Source organism: Schistocerca cancellata, chromosome 2 (genome assembly GCF_023864275.1).
Source record: "Schistocerca cancellata isolate TAMUIC-IGC-003103 chromosome 2, iqSchCanc2.1, whole genome shotgun sequence".
Lineage (NCBI taxonomy): Eukaryota > Metazoa > Arthropoda > Insecta > Orthoptera > Acrididae > Schistocerca > Schistocerca cancellata.
Window position 1 is genome coordinate 6,546,886 of NC_064627.1, and position 14,192 is coordinate 6,561,077.

The following is a 14,192-nucleotide window of genomic DNA, read 5'->3' on the forward strand; positions in this document are numbered from 1 at the left end:
GTATTTTACCCCTGCCACCTTCAGAATTTGAGAGAGTATTACAGTCAACATTGTCAAAAGCTTTCTATAAGTCTACAAATGCTAGAAACGTAGGTTTGCCTTTCCTTAATCTAACTTCTAAGATAAATCGTTGGGACAGTATTGCTTCATGTGTTCCAATATTTCTACGGAATCCAAACTGACCTTCCCCAAGGTCGGCTTCCACTAGTTTTTCCATTCATCTGTAAAGAATTCGTGTTAGTATTTTGCAGCTGTGATTTATTAAACTGATAGTTCGATAATTTTCACATCTATCGACACCTGCTTTCTTTGGGATTGGAATTATTATATTCTTCTTGAAGTCTGAGGGTATTTCGCCTGTTTCGTACAGCTTGCTCACCAGATGGTAGAGTTTTGTCAGGACTGGCTTTCCCAAGGCCGTCAGTAGTTCCAATGGAATGTTGTCTACTCCGGGGGCCTTGTTTCGACTCAGGTCTTTCAGTGCTCTGTCAAACTCTTCACGCAGTATGGTATCTCCCATTTCATCTTCATCTACATCCTCTTCCATTTTGATAACATTGTCCTCAAGTACATCCCCCTTGTATAGACCCTCTATATACTCCTTCCACCTTTCTGCTTTCCCTTCTTTGCTTAGAACTGGGTTTCCGCCTGAGCTCTTGATATTGATACAAGTGGTTCTCTTTTCTCCAAAGGTCTCTTTAATTTTCCTGTAGGCGGTATCTATCTTGCCCCTAGTGAGATAAGCCCCTACATCCTTACATTTGTCCTCTAGCCATCCCTGCTTAGCCATTTTGCACTTCCTGTCGATCTCATTTTTGAGACGTTTGTATTCCTTTTTGCCTGCTTCATTTACTGCATTTTTATATTTTCTCCTTTCATACCAAAGAATATAACCATTCGAATACAATCATCCATTTTATGAGGCTTAGTTTCTCCTTTATTACTGTGCTGCTCTGTGGCCTTGCCTTTATATGCCTCACACACAGACTTAGTAGTTGTCCAGATGTCTGACAGAGGATGTATTGCCACAATATAATAAGTAATTTGTAATTACAGTAACAATCCACGTACATTTATACTTGTATGTGTACAATACAAAATGCATGTGTAAGGCACAAGTTCACAAAGTTTGTGAATCATGGTCCATATTCATATATTTAGAAGGAATACAATTCACAGAAAGGAATGAAGGACATCGGCCACAAGCAGCCATTGATTTAAATCGACGAGGAAAGTTGAATATTAGTGCCAGACAAGGATTCGAACACGTCTCCTGCATACTAGGCACATCCAATGACCACTGCACCAGCCAAACAGTGGTCATCACAACTGCAGCACAGACTACTTTGGCATTCCTCCCGTCAGGCCGAAATTCTCGGCTTTTCCACACACTGTTACTATAGTGCCCCCTTCCCATTATTCTAGGCATTTCATCAATTCCCAAAACAGATTTGAGCCCAGTGCACATCCATAATGGTCATCCTCACCTTAATTATATACGTGCAGTGTCTGTTCTTTTGGAAGTTACTGAAACTAAGCATTACGGTGCTATTGGACTATCATTAGATCACTTAATTGCCCTCTGCTTTGAGCTTTTCCAGGTGGAAGTACCGGAGAGACATGCAGTCACAATACTACTGTTTCAGCAATTAACAACACTTTCACCACTTTCCTCTTTTGTGTAGTTCCTGAAATGTTCTCCTGATGCTGAGATGAAGTTACTACAGTCCTTTTGCCAAGGCAAACTCCCTAGCAGTACCATAAACATGCTCCCACTTAACTGAAAAGACAAAATCTACTGCAATTATAATGATTCAATAAAATAATCAGCTAATTTTATTTCAATGAAAGTAATCTGTGATCTTTCCAGGTTTGTGAATTATTCTGTACAATGTTAAACATCGCTGTGAGCCAGTACAGTTCAGAAACGTTGACGATTACAAAGCAGGGTGAAAGTAGATCGAGATCACATGAAAGAAGTATATTGAGGAGCATCTTTAGACCTGTGTACGAGTTGGATGAGGCTGAAGAATGATGAGCTTTGTGACTGCTGTAAGAAGGATGATGTGGTAGAGTTCATAAAATTGTGTAGATTGAGATGGGCTGGATACACAATATGACTCCATGAGATGGATCCTGCAAGGAAAGCCTGCTGCAGTGAACCTGGAGGAAGAAGAGCGAGAGGACAAACAAGATCGAGATGGAGCGACGAGGACGGAGAAGATGCCAGAGCCGATTGCTGTAACTGGAGGTCTATGGCGAAGTCCAGAGAGGAATGCCAGAAAACTATCGAGAAGGCCGAGTCCCGTCCTGGGATGTAGTGCCGATGGAAGAAGAAGTGAGCCTGCAACGGTACAAGAATATGGTTTTTATAATACAGTCAACCAGTTGCAATAAGATTTTTCTTTTACCTGGTTTTGACAATGACCTTAAAAGATTACACAATCATTAACAGAGAAAAACCAAGAATAGATGGTTATTACACCAAACAGATTTATGAGGAGACTATACTCAACGGGTTGTAGCAGGTGAACAGATTTACAAACAAAATATAAAATAACTTCATAAGAAGATCGCATATAAACCACATAAAAAGTGCAGACATTGGAACTGATTTAAAATTGGCACTTGTCAGTAAAATTATGATTACATGATGTAGCATATGATATGCCACTAACAACTGTAAGGGGAAACAGGAACGAGAGGTGGCATCAGATTAAGAAGCTCACAGGCCGAAGTTGCCACAGGTCACAGTATCTATTAATAATCCAAGAAACCGGTTGCTTACATAACAAAAATATTTGAAATAGCATTAAAGTATTCTTCTCAGAAGTTAACAACCAGTATTATGCTAATTAAAATTTATACAGGACATGCAATATCAATTATTATATACATATTGTGCAAAAATGAATTACAATGTAATAAATAAAAAGGAGGGACAAAGATGATATTTTAGACTCTACTCTGAGGAAAAAGAGGAGTCAGTTGCAGGCATTTCTAAGTAAGGACTTTAACACCATTAAAGAAATTTTGATTATGTAGCTGCAACTGGTCATTTATAATCAAATCACCATTCAGAGAAAGAGGTTTTGAAAATTTCTAATTGTTCAAAGATATAAAATTTGAAGCATTTCTTTTCCATGTGCACAACAGTGGCATTGTGAACTTCTTTAGTCTTTTGGCCTGTAATTAATAAGTGATCAGCAAAGGACAAGTTGTACATACATGTACCTTTTTTTCCTAAGAGGTGTTCTTTATATCGAATAGTTTGTCCTGTGAAATAGGCTGGGCACGTGTCACAGCTCATTTTATAGGCACTCTAGTTTTGTAAAAGAGAATTCACTGGTTTCAAATTATGAATAAAATTATTTTTTCAAACTTTTATTAGTAGCAAATTTTTTTATCAACTATTGTTAATATTAGATCCAGATAATTTAACTGACGGAATTCCTTTATGAGCTCACGCGTGAAATACGGTCTTCTTATCAAGTTATTTTATAAGACAAGACCAATTTGGTTGTAAATCTGGCACACGTGAGTATAGTCTCCTTATAAATCTGTTCTGTATAATAACCGTCTATTCTCGGTTTTTCTCTATGTTAATGGTTTTGTTGTCTTTTTAGGTAATTGTTTTGGACTTTCTGATGTAGACACCCACAGTTGGTGTTGAAACCAGGTAAAAGTAAAATGTTGTTGCAACTGGTTGGCTAAGTTATACAAACCAAATTATTTTGTACCCACGTTATTTACACCTCAAGGACAGCTATATGTTGCAGTGAATTAACTCGTTTTATAACATAATTTACTGCATTAAAAGGAAAAATTACAATTTGTTGCTAAAATACACAAGTGAAAAGTGTGTTTCTTCCATTTATAGTATATTGCATCCTCTCACTATCAGCTACTGCAGTTTTGTCACAGGCATCACCAATCTCATCAAAGGCAGGAACACCTGTGGAAACAGCCACGCAATTTACCAATAAGGCTGCTGTCTGACCGCACAAACTGTCACTGCTACACTGCGGCCAAGAGACTGCTGGACCAACCACTTGCTGAAAATGCCACCCGACATGAAGTATTTCATTTTAATTACTGCTGCAATGACCACGCCCTCTGAATTGTTCCTACCAACAACAGCTTTTCTGGATTGCACAGGTAGGAACCCTCCCTATAATCTCCAGTCTCAGTCTCCCACCTGTTTGCCCCTTCCTTGCTCCCATTCCAGCACTACACCTGCAAACACACCTACAAGTTGTTTCCCTTCTGTGCCTGCCCCCACCCAAACATACCTTCCTAACAGCTTTATCTTGACCCCACCAAGTCCCAGCACATACTTTGAGTCCCTCCCCTTACCCCCCACCACCCATCTCTGATTGCTGCTCAATCATAAGCAATCACAGTCAGGCACTAGTGTTCTGTGACAGTGGTCACCTGTGTTCTAGTTCTGCTTTTGTGTGTGTGTGTGTTTTCTAATGTAGCAGAAGGACTCTTTCTGAGAGCTTTAATATTTTAGTAGTCTGAACTGTACCCGTCTGCGACTTGACACCACCTCTATATGGTGAGTAGACATCTATACCTTATATATAGTTGTTATGATTTATACAGAAAAACATTGTGTTTTAAGTACTCTTTCATCATGTACAAAGTCATGTTCCAAATTTTTATTTTTATAGAATTACTGGTAACAAGGATTCGTTTATTACTGAGGAATCAACCACATTTTCTGGAAATATATATAAAAATAAAGTATCATTGGTTCAATTTTTATAACATTAATACAGACAATAAATTTAAGATACAGATTTTAAATACAGCCAGTTTTTGTTTTCTGACAGGTGAATTAACCACAAATGATGTATCGAGAACAAAAACAGGCACACTTCGGTGAACTGCCTCTGCATCAGAGCTGCGGCTGAGAACCCCTCCACGTTGACTGACCAGTTCCAAAATTCATATGCGCATACCCTGTCGAGTATCCGACACTGCCGTACAGTTCTGAGTTTGGAGAGTGGCTGCCCTGTGAAAAACAAACAATACCTTCAGTTTTCATTTAAGCACACCTCGGTATGAACATAAAAGACAAATTTTTCACTCTACCCCACACTGTCTCACGATCTGTTACGATTGTACAACAACACGCAGTACAATCCGGCTAAAGGCTACGATTAAATAATAAAGACAGAAGAAAGAAAGGAAGATAGATAAACTATCAAATAACCATAGGAAAAGTTGCAGGTGCTTTTGGAATGAACTGTGTGTAAGTAAAATCTGTTCTGAAATTATCTAATTTTGACCAAAATCAGTGTCAAATGCACATTTCCCCGGAGGTCACGAATGAACTTCTCGACAATCGAGACCTACTCAAATGCACTCACTGATAATGAAATGAAGGGGGTACGGATACGACTCAAAAACTTATGACAATCCTCAAAGTGGAAGCTTCCTCAAGATCAAATTTGAAGGTTGTATTTACTGTGCTCTTAAATTTAGACATACTACACCACAACAAAGACTAGTTCCTGTGATGAAAACTGTAACTGGGGTTGGGTGGGGGTGGAAGGGCTGGGGGTGGGGGTGGTGGGAGGAAGCACTGTGAAAGTGCATTTGCTCACATTGTTAACTGCTTTATGAAGTTCTGGCCCCAAAAGTGTCAGGATGTCTTAGTCTGATTATTTGATGCACCTGAAATGCTGTGGTTTATTCCCAAAGCCGAAAAGCACTTTGAAAAGATGACATCTTGTAAACATTGAAAAAAGATGTCAACATTGAAAAAAGAAAGTCAGAATTGCTCCAGCCGATTCACACCACAGCAAAGATTGTGTTCTAGAGGCATAACAAATATTAAAATAAAATCACAGATGTGTAATTCTCACAGCCTTTGTTTTAAAAATGATAGAATTCTATGATTATTTTTTGAGAAAAATAAATATTTCATCCATTTATTGATCAAATGACATATGCAAATTCTCTATTAATAAATTGTTACATTTGGGCAATACATTGTAAGTGATGAGAAGCTAAATCAGAGAATGCCTCACTTTCACCATGATGTCATATGCCCAGCAGCCAGTGTTAGTTCTGTTCACAGGCTGTAAATGTTCTGACTGCCTTGATTAATTTTAAGAAGTCAAAGACAATTTTTTTAGTGTTATTTAGTACATCACTACTTCAGCAAACTGATAAATTCAAGACAAAGAGGCTTTCACAGAGTGAGAGATACTACCAGCACTGCAAGTAGCTGCCCGAGTAATGTGTCCCAAAATCCTAATTCTGTATGAATTCCCACTGTGCTACAATAGTGTGTGGAATTTATTTCAACTGAAATACAAGACAGCTGCTTCTTAGGAATTTTTTTTTGCCTTGCCCTCGTAGGGTTTAAATGAAACACATTTTCATTCCAGAATGAAATACGTTATTGTCCCAGTGAGTCAGCACTCAAATGACCATTTGTAATGGATAAAAAAGATGATGACCAATGTGGTCACACAACTTCAGCCTTATTCAAATGAACACTTATTCTCTTTACACAGAATTGAGGGTTTGCGCAGGAATGAACCAACAGACTCCAGTTAAGTTATTTTCATCATAGCTGTTGCACGAAATGACTTACCAAACAAAAGCGCTGGCAGGTCGATTCACAAACCCAATCATCCCGGCCGCCCCATTGTAGCTGGTTACCAAGTCCCCACAGAATGTATCTCTGCCTACGTAGATCAACACCTTCAACCCATTACATGCAGTCTCACATCCTTCATCATCAAAGACACCAACCACTTTCTCGAATGCCTGGAATCCTTACTCAGTCTGTTACCCCCGGAAACCATCCTTGTAACCATTCATGCCACTTCCTTATACACAAATATTCCGCACGTCCAGGGCCTCGCTGCGATGGAGCACTTCCTTTCACGCCGATCACCTGCCACCCTACCTAAAACCTCTTTCCTCATTACCTTAGCCAGCTTCATCCTGACCCACAACTTCTTCACTTTTGAAGGCCAGACATACCAACAATTAAAGGGAACAGCCATGGGTACCAGGATGGCCCCCTCGTACGCCAACCTATTCATGGGTCGCTTAGAGGAAGCCTTCTTGGTTACCCAGGCCTGCAAACCCAACGTTTGGTACAGATTTATTGATGACATCTTCATGATCTGGACTCACAGTGAAGAAGAACTCCAGAATTTCCTCTCCAGCTTCAACTCCTTTGGTTCCATCAGATTCACCTGGTCCTACTCTAAATCCCATACCACTTTCCTTGATGTTGACCTCCACCTGTCCAATGGCCAGCTTCACACGTCTGTCCACATCAAACCCACCAACAAGCAACAGTACCTCCATTATGACAGCTGCCACCCATTCCACATCAAACGGTCCCTTCCCTACAGCCTAGGTCTTCATGGCAAACGAATCTGCTCCAGTCTGGAATCCCTGAACCATTACACCAACAACCTGAAAACAGCTTTCGCATCCCGCAACTACCCTCCCAACCTGGTACAGAAGCAAATAACCAGAGCCACTTCCTCATCCCTTCAAATCCAGAACCTCCCACAGAAGAACCCCAAATTGCCCCACTTGTGACAGGATACTTTCCGGGACTGGATCAGACTCTGAATGTGGCTCTCCAGCAGGGATACGACTTCCTCAAATCCTGCCCTGAAATGAGATCCATCCTTCATGAAATCCTCCCCACTCCACCAAGAGTGTCTTTCCGCCGTCCACCTAACCTTTGTAACCTCTTAGTTCATCCCTATGAAATCCCCAAACCACCTTCCCTACCCTCTGGCTCCTACCCTTGTAACCGCCCCCGGTGTAAAACCTGTCCCATGGACCCTCCCACCACCACCTACTCCAGTCCTGTAACCCGGAAGGTGTACACGATCAAAGGCAGAGCCACGTGTGAAAGCACCCACGTGATTTACCAACTGACCTGCCTACACTGTGAAGCTTTCTATGTGGGAATGACCAGCAACAAACTGTCCATTCGCATTAATGGACACAGGCAGACAGTGTTTGTTGGTAATGAGGATCACCCTGTGGCTAAACATGCCTTGGTGCATGGCCAGCACCGTCTGGGTTATCTGGATACTTCCCACTAACACCAATCTGTCAGATCTGTCAGTCAGGTTACCTTTTTTCCCCCTAAGGTAAGTCTTTCCGCTCCCGGGATTGGAATGACTCCTTACCCTCTCCCTTAAAACCCATATCCTTTTGTCTTTCCCTCTCCTTCCCTCTTTCCTGACGAGGCAGCCGCTGGTTGCGAAAGCTAGAATTTTGTGTGTATGTTTGTGTGTCTATCGACCTGCCAGCGCTTTTGTTTGGTAAGTCTCATAATTTTACTTGTTAAATATATTTTTCCCACGTGGAATGTTTCCCTCTATTATATTCATATATTTTTATATTTATTTTTATTGCCCAAACTCTTTGCCTTTACAAATGCTCCAAAACACATATAACAATACCTTACTTAAAGTAATTTGTTTGTAATTAACTAAAAGTAATTTAAATTGTTGCACTGTAAAATGTAGAGCCATGCGGGCATAGGCAGTATGGATGTAGCAGTAAGAGAGTCACAGAGTGTCAGCTAGTCAGTCTGCATTATTGTCTTTCAGAAAATGTTTGAGAGAGAGACTCCTTCAGAGACTTGACAGATGATAAAATGTATCTATGAGTACCATCAATATATACTCTAACTGATCATAATACAAAACAAGAAAAGTGATATACTCTGTGTTTTATTTAAAAATTAGTGCATCAGCAACATCAAACTCTGGGACTTTCTGAAGCAACAACCCCCAAGGTTATCAAAGTTGGGTACCTGATCATATGATGCTGCTAAGTTATTATGTGAACTTTTATAAACTGTGACTGAAATTTTCCAGTTTTCACTCATCTTCGTACTTGTGAATGGTGGCGACTAGAACTATTACGTTGCTCTGATGGTACGGTTGAGAATTCATTATTACCACTTTCCATTTATAGATCAAACTATAAAAACTGCATATTTTACTCTCACCTAGCATCAGTGGTAATTAAAATGCTTCTCTCCTCACGCACATTTAAGGGTGGTATTTTATCCTCAATCGCTTAGATTTCACAGAAGTAACTGTTCGTACATCACCCATAATGTTGACAATACCTCTTGGCCACCCACTGAGGAAATAGCTAGTAGGAACATTTTATTTCAGTGAGCACAAGAAGAATGTGGACTTGCAGTCTGGAGATTATCATCAGTATATTCTCCAATGCTTTCTGGCTGACCAACAAAAATAGTCTTCAGGTTTTCGTAAAAACGGCGACGAACACACATTAAAATTAACCCACTGTGCCACAGTGTGTACACATGCTCGTGCTAGGACTCAACTTTGATATGTTGCAGAAACTAGATAGGCAATGTGCTTTTGTCAAGTTCTGTAAACAAACATTAGGCCATGGCTATGTCATCCTACACCATACCCTGGATGTCCAATAAGCTGATGGCTATACAATCTCTATGAGGGTAGGCAGACCATATGTCCCTGAAATGAGCAACACAATTGGTCCATTACTAAGAAACAAACACACACAGATAATTATCATACATTTTTATTTCCTTTTGTCCCATGTGGTTCTGACAAGAAGATATCCTGGGTCAGGAAGAAGAATTTCATCTCCAGATGTGATATTCAATTTTCAGTGTATCTACTAGTCTCTTAGCAATCTTGCACTGTGTCATATTGCTTTTTCATTTCTTTCTTGTCTTTTCTCAAGCATTCAATTTACATTTAGTGTTACATAATACAAGCAATATCCACATACCTGCAAAAACCTCGTGAGTTCCTCTTGCGTATCAAAAATCATGACGACAAAAGGTGACCCCGAAACGTGCTCGCCAGCCCACTTGACTTCAACACGGTAGTCCCCCGGCTCTGTGGGATCGTACTTGCACAGGATAGTCCTGTCCTTCTGGCTCTCCCTTTGCATTTCTACTCGAAATGCTCCTACAAGTAAATGAATTTATTACAAGGAATCCACTTTTTGTTTATCCTTTCCAAAACATTTAGATAAAAGTGACAAAATGCTATCTTGTAATGCAAAGCAGGAAAATGAGAAAGCTTACACCAAATGTAACTGCGTGTCCACACCAAAGTACCACTAACAAGGTAAACTGTGTTTCTGACTAGAACAGCAGAGCTGTCATGTTTCTGTCAGAGAAATACAGATAAAGACAGGCACACTTCACTTTTGTTCAAGTGGAGTGCTCCCAACTGCTACTTCAGTAAATGTTCACTGAAGTGAGTGCAGATTTCTGCAAGAATGCAGTGCTTTTTTCTGATGCTCATAATGTGTGACTGGCAGTGCCTATGCAATCATTTAATGTAGTGTAATAACAATCTCTGTCACTTGTGAGCAGAGAAAATTTGTGCACCGATTTACCCTGCTTCGACATATGTTATCTGAGAGAATACTTTCAGTCTGATTACTTGTAGCACATGCTGTCCAGCAATTATACCAGATTCTTACATGTCTTCTGTCCAACACTGTGAATAATAATGTAAGATATTATTGTAATCACAAAATAACTGCTTGGAAGACTCAATCAAAGCTGTTCTGGATTTCAGTGCGAGACAATACAATGATTGTCAGGGGGGATTTAAATACCCACCTCCACATCCCCACACCCATGTGGTAAAATAGATATTCAGTACAAATATATGGAACAATTGTAAAAATATTATGAAAAGACAAGTTGCTACTCACCGGAGATGCTGAATCACAGATAGGCACAAAAACACTGTCACAAACAAAGCTTTTGGACATTAAGGACTTCGCCAACAACAACAACAATAACCACCTACACACACACACACACACACACACACACACACACACACACACACACACACATGAACAGCAGCACCAGTCAACAATGGTGCTGCTGCTCGCAGTGTGATTTCAGTTGCTTGAGACTGTAGCAGTGTGTGCGAGTGTGGCCTTAATGGTCCAAAGCTTTATTTGTGAGTCTTTTTGTTGAGCGTATCTGTGACTCAGCATCTCTGCTATATGGTGAGTAGCACCTTTCCTTTTCATAATATTGTTACATTTTATCCTCGATTTTCCATTGTTTGAACAATTGTAAAATGTTGACAGTACATACCATTACTTCATCAACATTTATTCATCGTGCAATGTGTGTTTCATCTAAGGAACCAGAGTGTCATTTGTCATTGGATTTTGTTGCAAAAGGCAATTTTTGCAACCATATGGTACCATTCCCTAGGGCACTTGTCTCTTTTGGCACCTTTTAAAATGGAATTGTGCTGGCAAAATTTTCTGATTATTTCTGTACTGCCTTTAAAGAGACACTGTCATTATGCAATAAATGCTATGAAACTGAACATTTTTCAATATCAGTTAATAATTCTGAAATTAAAAAAAAAAAAAGAAAACTACAAGGTGATTAATGGGATTCAAACAAGTAACTTTACGATTAGAATGTGATCATGCTATGTGCATATTGTGAATGTTCTAGCTCCAAAGCTGCTTTTTTTGTTTTTTTTTTCTTTTAATTTTTTCCATCAAATCTTACAAGTAAAGAGAAAATCCTACAAGTGCAGGGAAAATCCTACACGCACAGAGAAACTTTGAGAGTTTAAGTGACGACACCTGAAAAGACACTCCACTATACAGCTACTACAAGGTATGCTAATTTAAGAACATAAACTTACTGTACCTTTTGGTCCTCTGACCCTGACTGTGAGCTGCCCTGCTCCAGCTCCCCTCGTGTCACAGATGAAGCGGCTCTGGAAAGTTGCCAACACTCCGTGCTCCACTCCAGGCCCGTACACTCGCACCTTAGTGGCATCCGGTGCCCCGGCGACTCTAAGTGTAAAAGGGCTACCGGCAACGTGTTCTCCTGTCATCAAAATATGTGGAAACGTATGTAAAAACAATTATTCACTGCCATCTAAAGAATTACCCATGAAAGCACTGTGTATATGCAAATATGGGCACAAATGTCGAGAAGTGGCTAGAGTGCTACCTCAAATGATGGAATAAGAAACTCAAAAGTTTATCGTAGCATACTATCATCCAAATGTTTTACATTTGTACTTCCATAATTCCACTAGCTTCTGATAAAGGCATTAGAAGCCAGTGAAATTAAAGAAGTGGAAATGTAAAAAATTACTTTTTCTCTAGGAGGTAACAATATATACACATAGCGAGCCTGTGTTCCTGAAAAATTATCAAAGATACGAACAATTTACAGAAAGGTGTCATTCACCACGAACTCACCAACGGCACAGCAACACTTAGTGCTGAAAATAAAAGCAAAGCTGCCTGGAAATGGAAACGGACAAACAGAAACAGAATAACAATAGCTTACATGTAAAATATTTTGGTATATTGATAAATGATCCACAGAAACTAGCAATGTGAATGATTGTTTTTCTGGTGTAGCAGAAGAACTATAACAAAAATGCACAAAATCAAATGTTGTTCCAACAGAAAATTGTTTGGCAAGTGAAACGGCAATGTTATGACAGAGTAAAAAGTTCAGAAAATATTTCAAAAATTAAAAAAATAAAAAAATAAATAAAAATAAGAAGTCAGTAGGTAGTTTACAATCCCTATTAGCCAATATAATAAATGAGTCTTTCAGCTCACATAACTTTCCAGATTATCTATAATAGGCAAGAGTTGTGTCTTTACTAAAATAAGGACCATTTTTACATTGTTGTCATTCTTAGGAATAATAGTGTCTGTTACAAAAGACAGGGTAACAAATTACTCGAATAAACACAACCTCCTCATAGAAACACAGTTCCATTTACGGAGCAGTAAAAATACAGAATTAGCAATAGTGCAGCTTGCAGAAATGGTGCTTTATGCAGTAGACAAGGATGAATATGTCACAGGCATACTTTTAGATCTATCGTATGCATTCAATACTGTTGCCTACACAGTTCTACTAAAAAAACTTAAAAGTCCTTAGCAGTAAGATGAAGTGCCTTTGACTGGTTCTGACTGTGTCTGAAAAATATGGCACAAAGCACAGGCTACAAATAAAGCGAAAGTCTTTGTGAAACATCTGTCATGTGTATTAATGAAAGGCGGGGGGGGGGGGGGGGGGGGGCGGGGGGGGGGGGGGGGCAGCTGTCCACAACTCAACATCTTCACTACATGGTGCATAGCAATCTATCTTTTAAATAATATTATCATTATTGCATCTGACATTTTCCACTGTTTGAGAGTGTGTCTCAATTGTTACACAATATTCCTATAAGCACTCCATCTTTAACTACAGAATCATTTTTTGAGCACACCACACACAAGACATGGACACTGTGTGCAAACTGCAAAAACGGGCCATCACAATAATTACTAAAAATAGTAACTGAGCACCTCACAGAGATCTGTTTCAATGGCTAGTTATTCTAATTCCACCATTTGACTATATCTACCAATCAGTTATACGTGTTGAGAAAAACACCAGCAACTATCTCACAAATGGCAGCATTTGAGATCATTGAACAAGAGCCTAACTAAACTTACATTTGCCGAGTTAAACAAACACAATACGGCATTTTCTGCGAGGGTACAAAATTCTACAATACATTTCCTAGTGACATTAATTAATACTACAAACTCGCTGACTATTTAGATAACAGCAGGTAGTGAGGAATAAAAAAAAAAGACATTATTTTATAATAAACATCAAACATATAGTAAACTGTCACAGTTTAATGTTTCTTACAGTAAAATCCTGCACTCTGAACTTGTGACTGTGACTTTCCATTCTGTTGAGCTCCATGTGGTAAGGTGTCGATTTAACTTTTTCTGATAAGCCAAGATGACAACATAAAGAATTTGCTTGAATGGCAGAAGTATTCACAAAGGTCCTGATGCCAGCAGTAAACAACTGTTCCCCTTTTTCAGTTAAGGTGACAAGTCATATCATTTTGTAAATATCTATGGATGAATAAACAACTAATGAACATAAATTATTGTTGTTCTCATCTTCCATCTGGAGACTGGTTTAATGCAGCACTCCTAGGTAGTTGTTGCTGTAAAGACTCTTCAGCTCTGCATAACTACTACAGACTATTTACTGTAGTCAAGTCTTAGTGTCCTTCTAGATGGACTAATAAATGAATGAATGAATAAATAATTAAATAAAAAAGCAATAAAAATACATGGGGCTGGCCAAG

At 39.2% G+C, this 14,192-nt stretch overlaps 1 protein-coding gene across 1 annotated transcript in view; it reads right to left on the reverse strand.

Annotated features, from left to right (window-relative positions):
* Positions 1-4,750: 4,750 nt before the first annotated feature.
* Positions 4,751-14,192, reverse strand: part of LOC126161294 (filamin-A) — a 917,852-nt gene continuing 908,410 nt past the window's right edge. The window contains exons 48-50 of the mRNA XM_049917033.1: positions 11,714-11,896; positions 9,799-9,980; positions 4,751-5,020 (exon numbers count right to left, since the gene is read on the reverse strand). Of these exons, the coding sequence (XP_049772990.1) occupies positions 4,904-5,020; positions 9,799-9,980; positions 11,714-11,896 (482 nt within the window). The 3' untranslated portion in view covers positions 4,751-4,903. The remainder of the gene's footprint in view (positions 5,021-9,798; positions 9,981-11,713; positions 11,897-14,192) is intronic.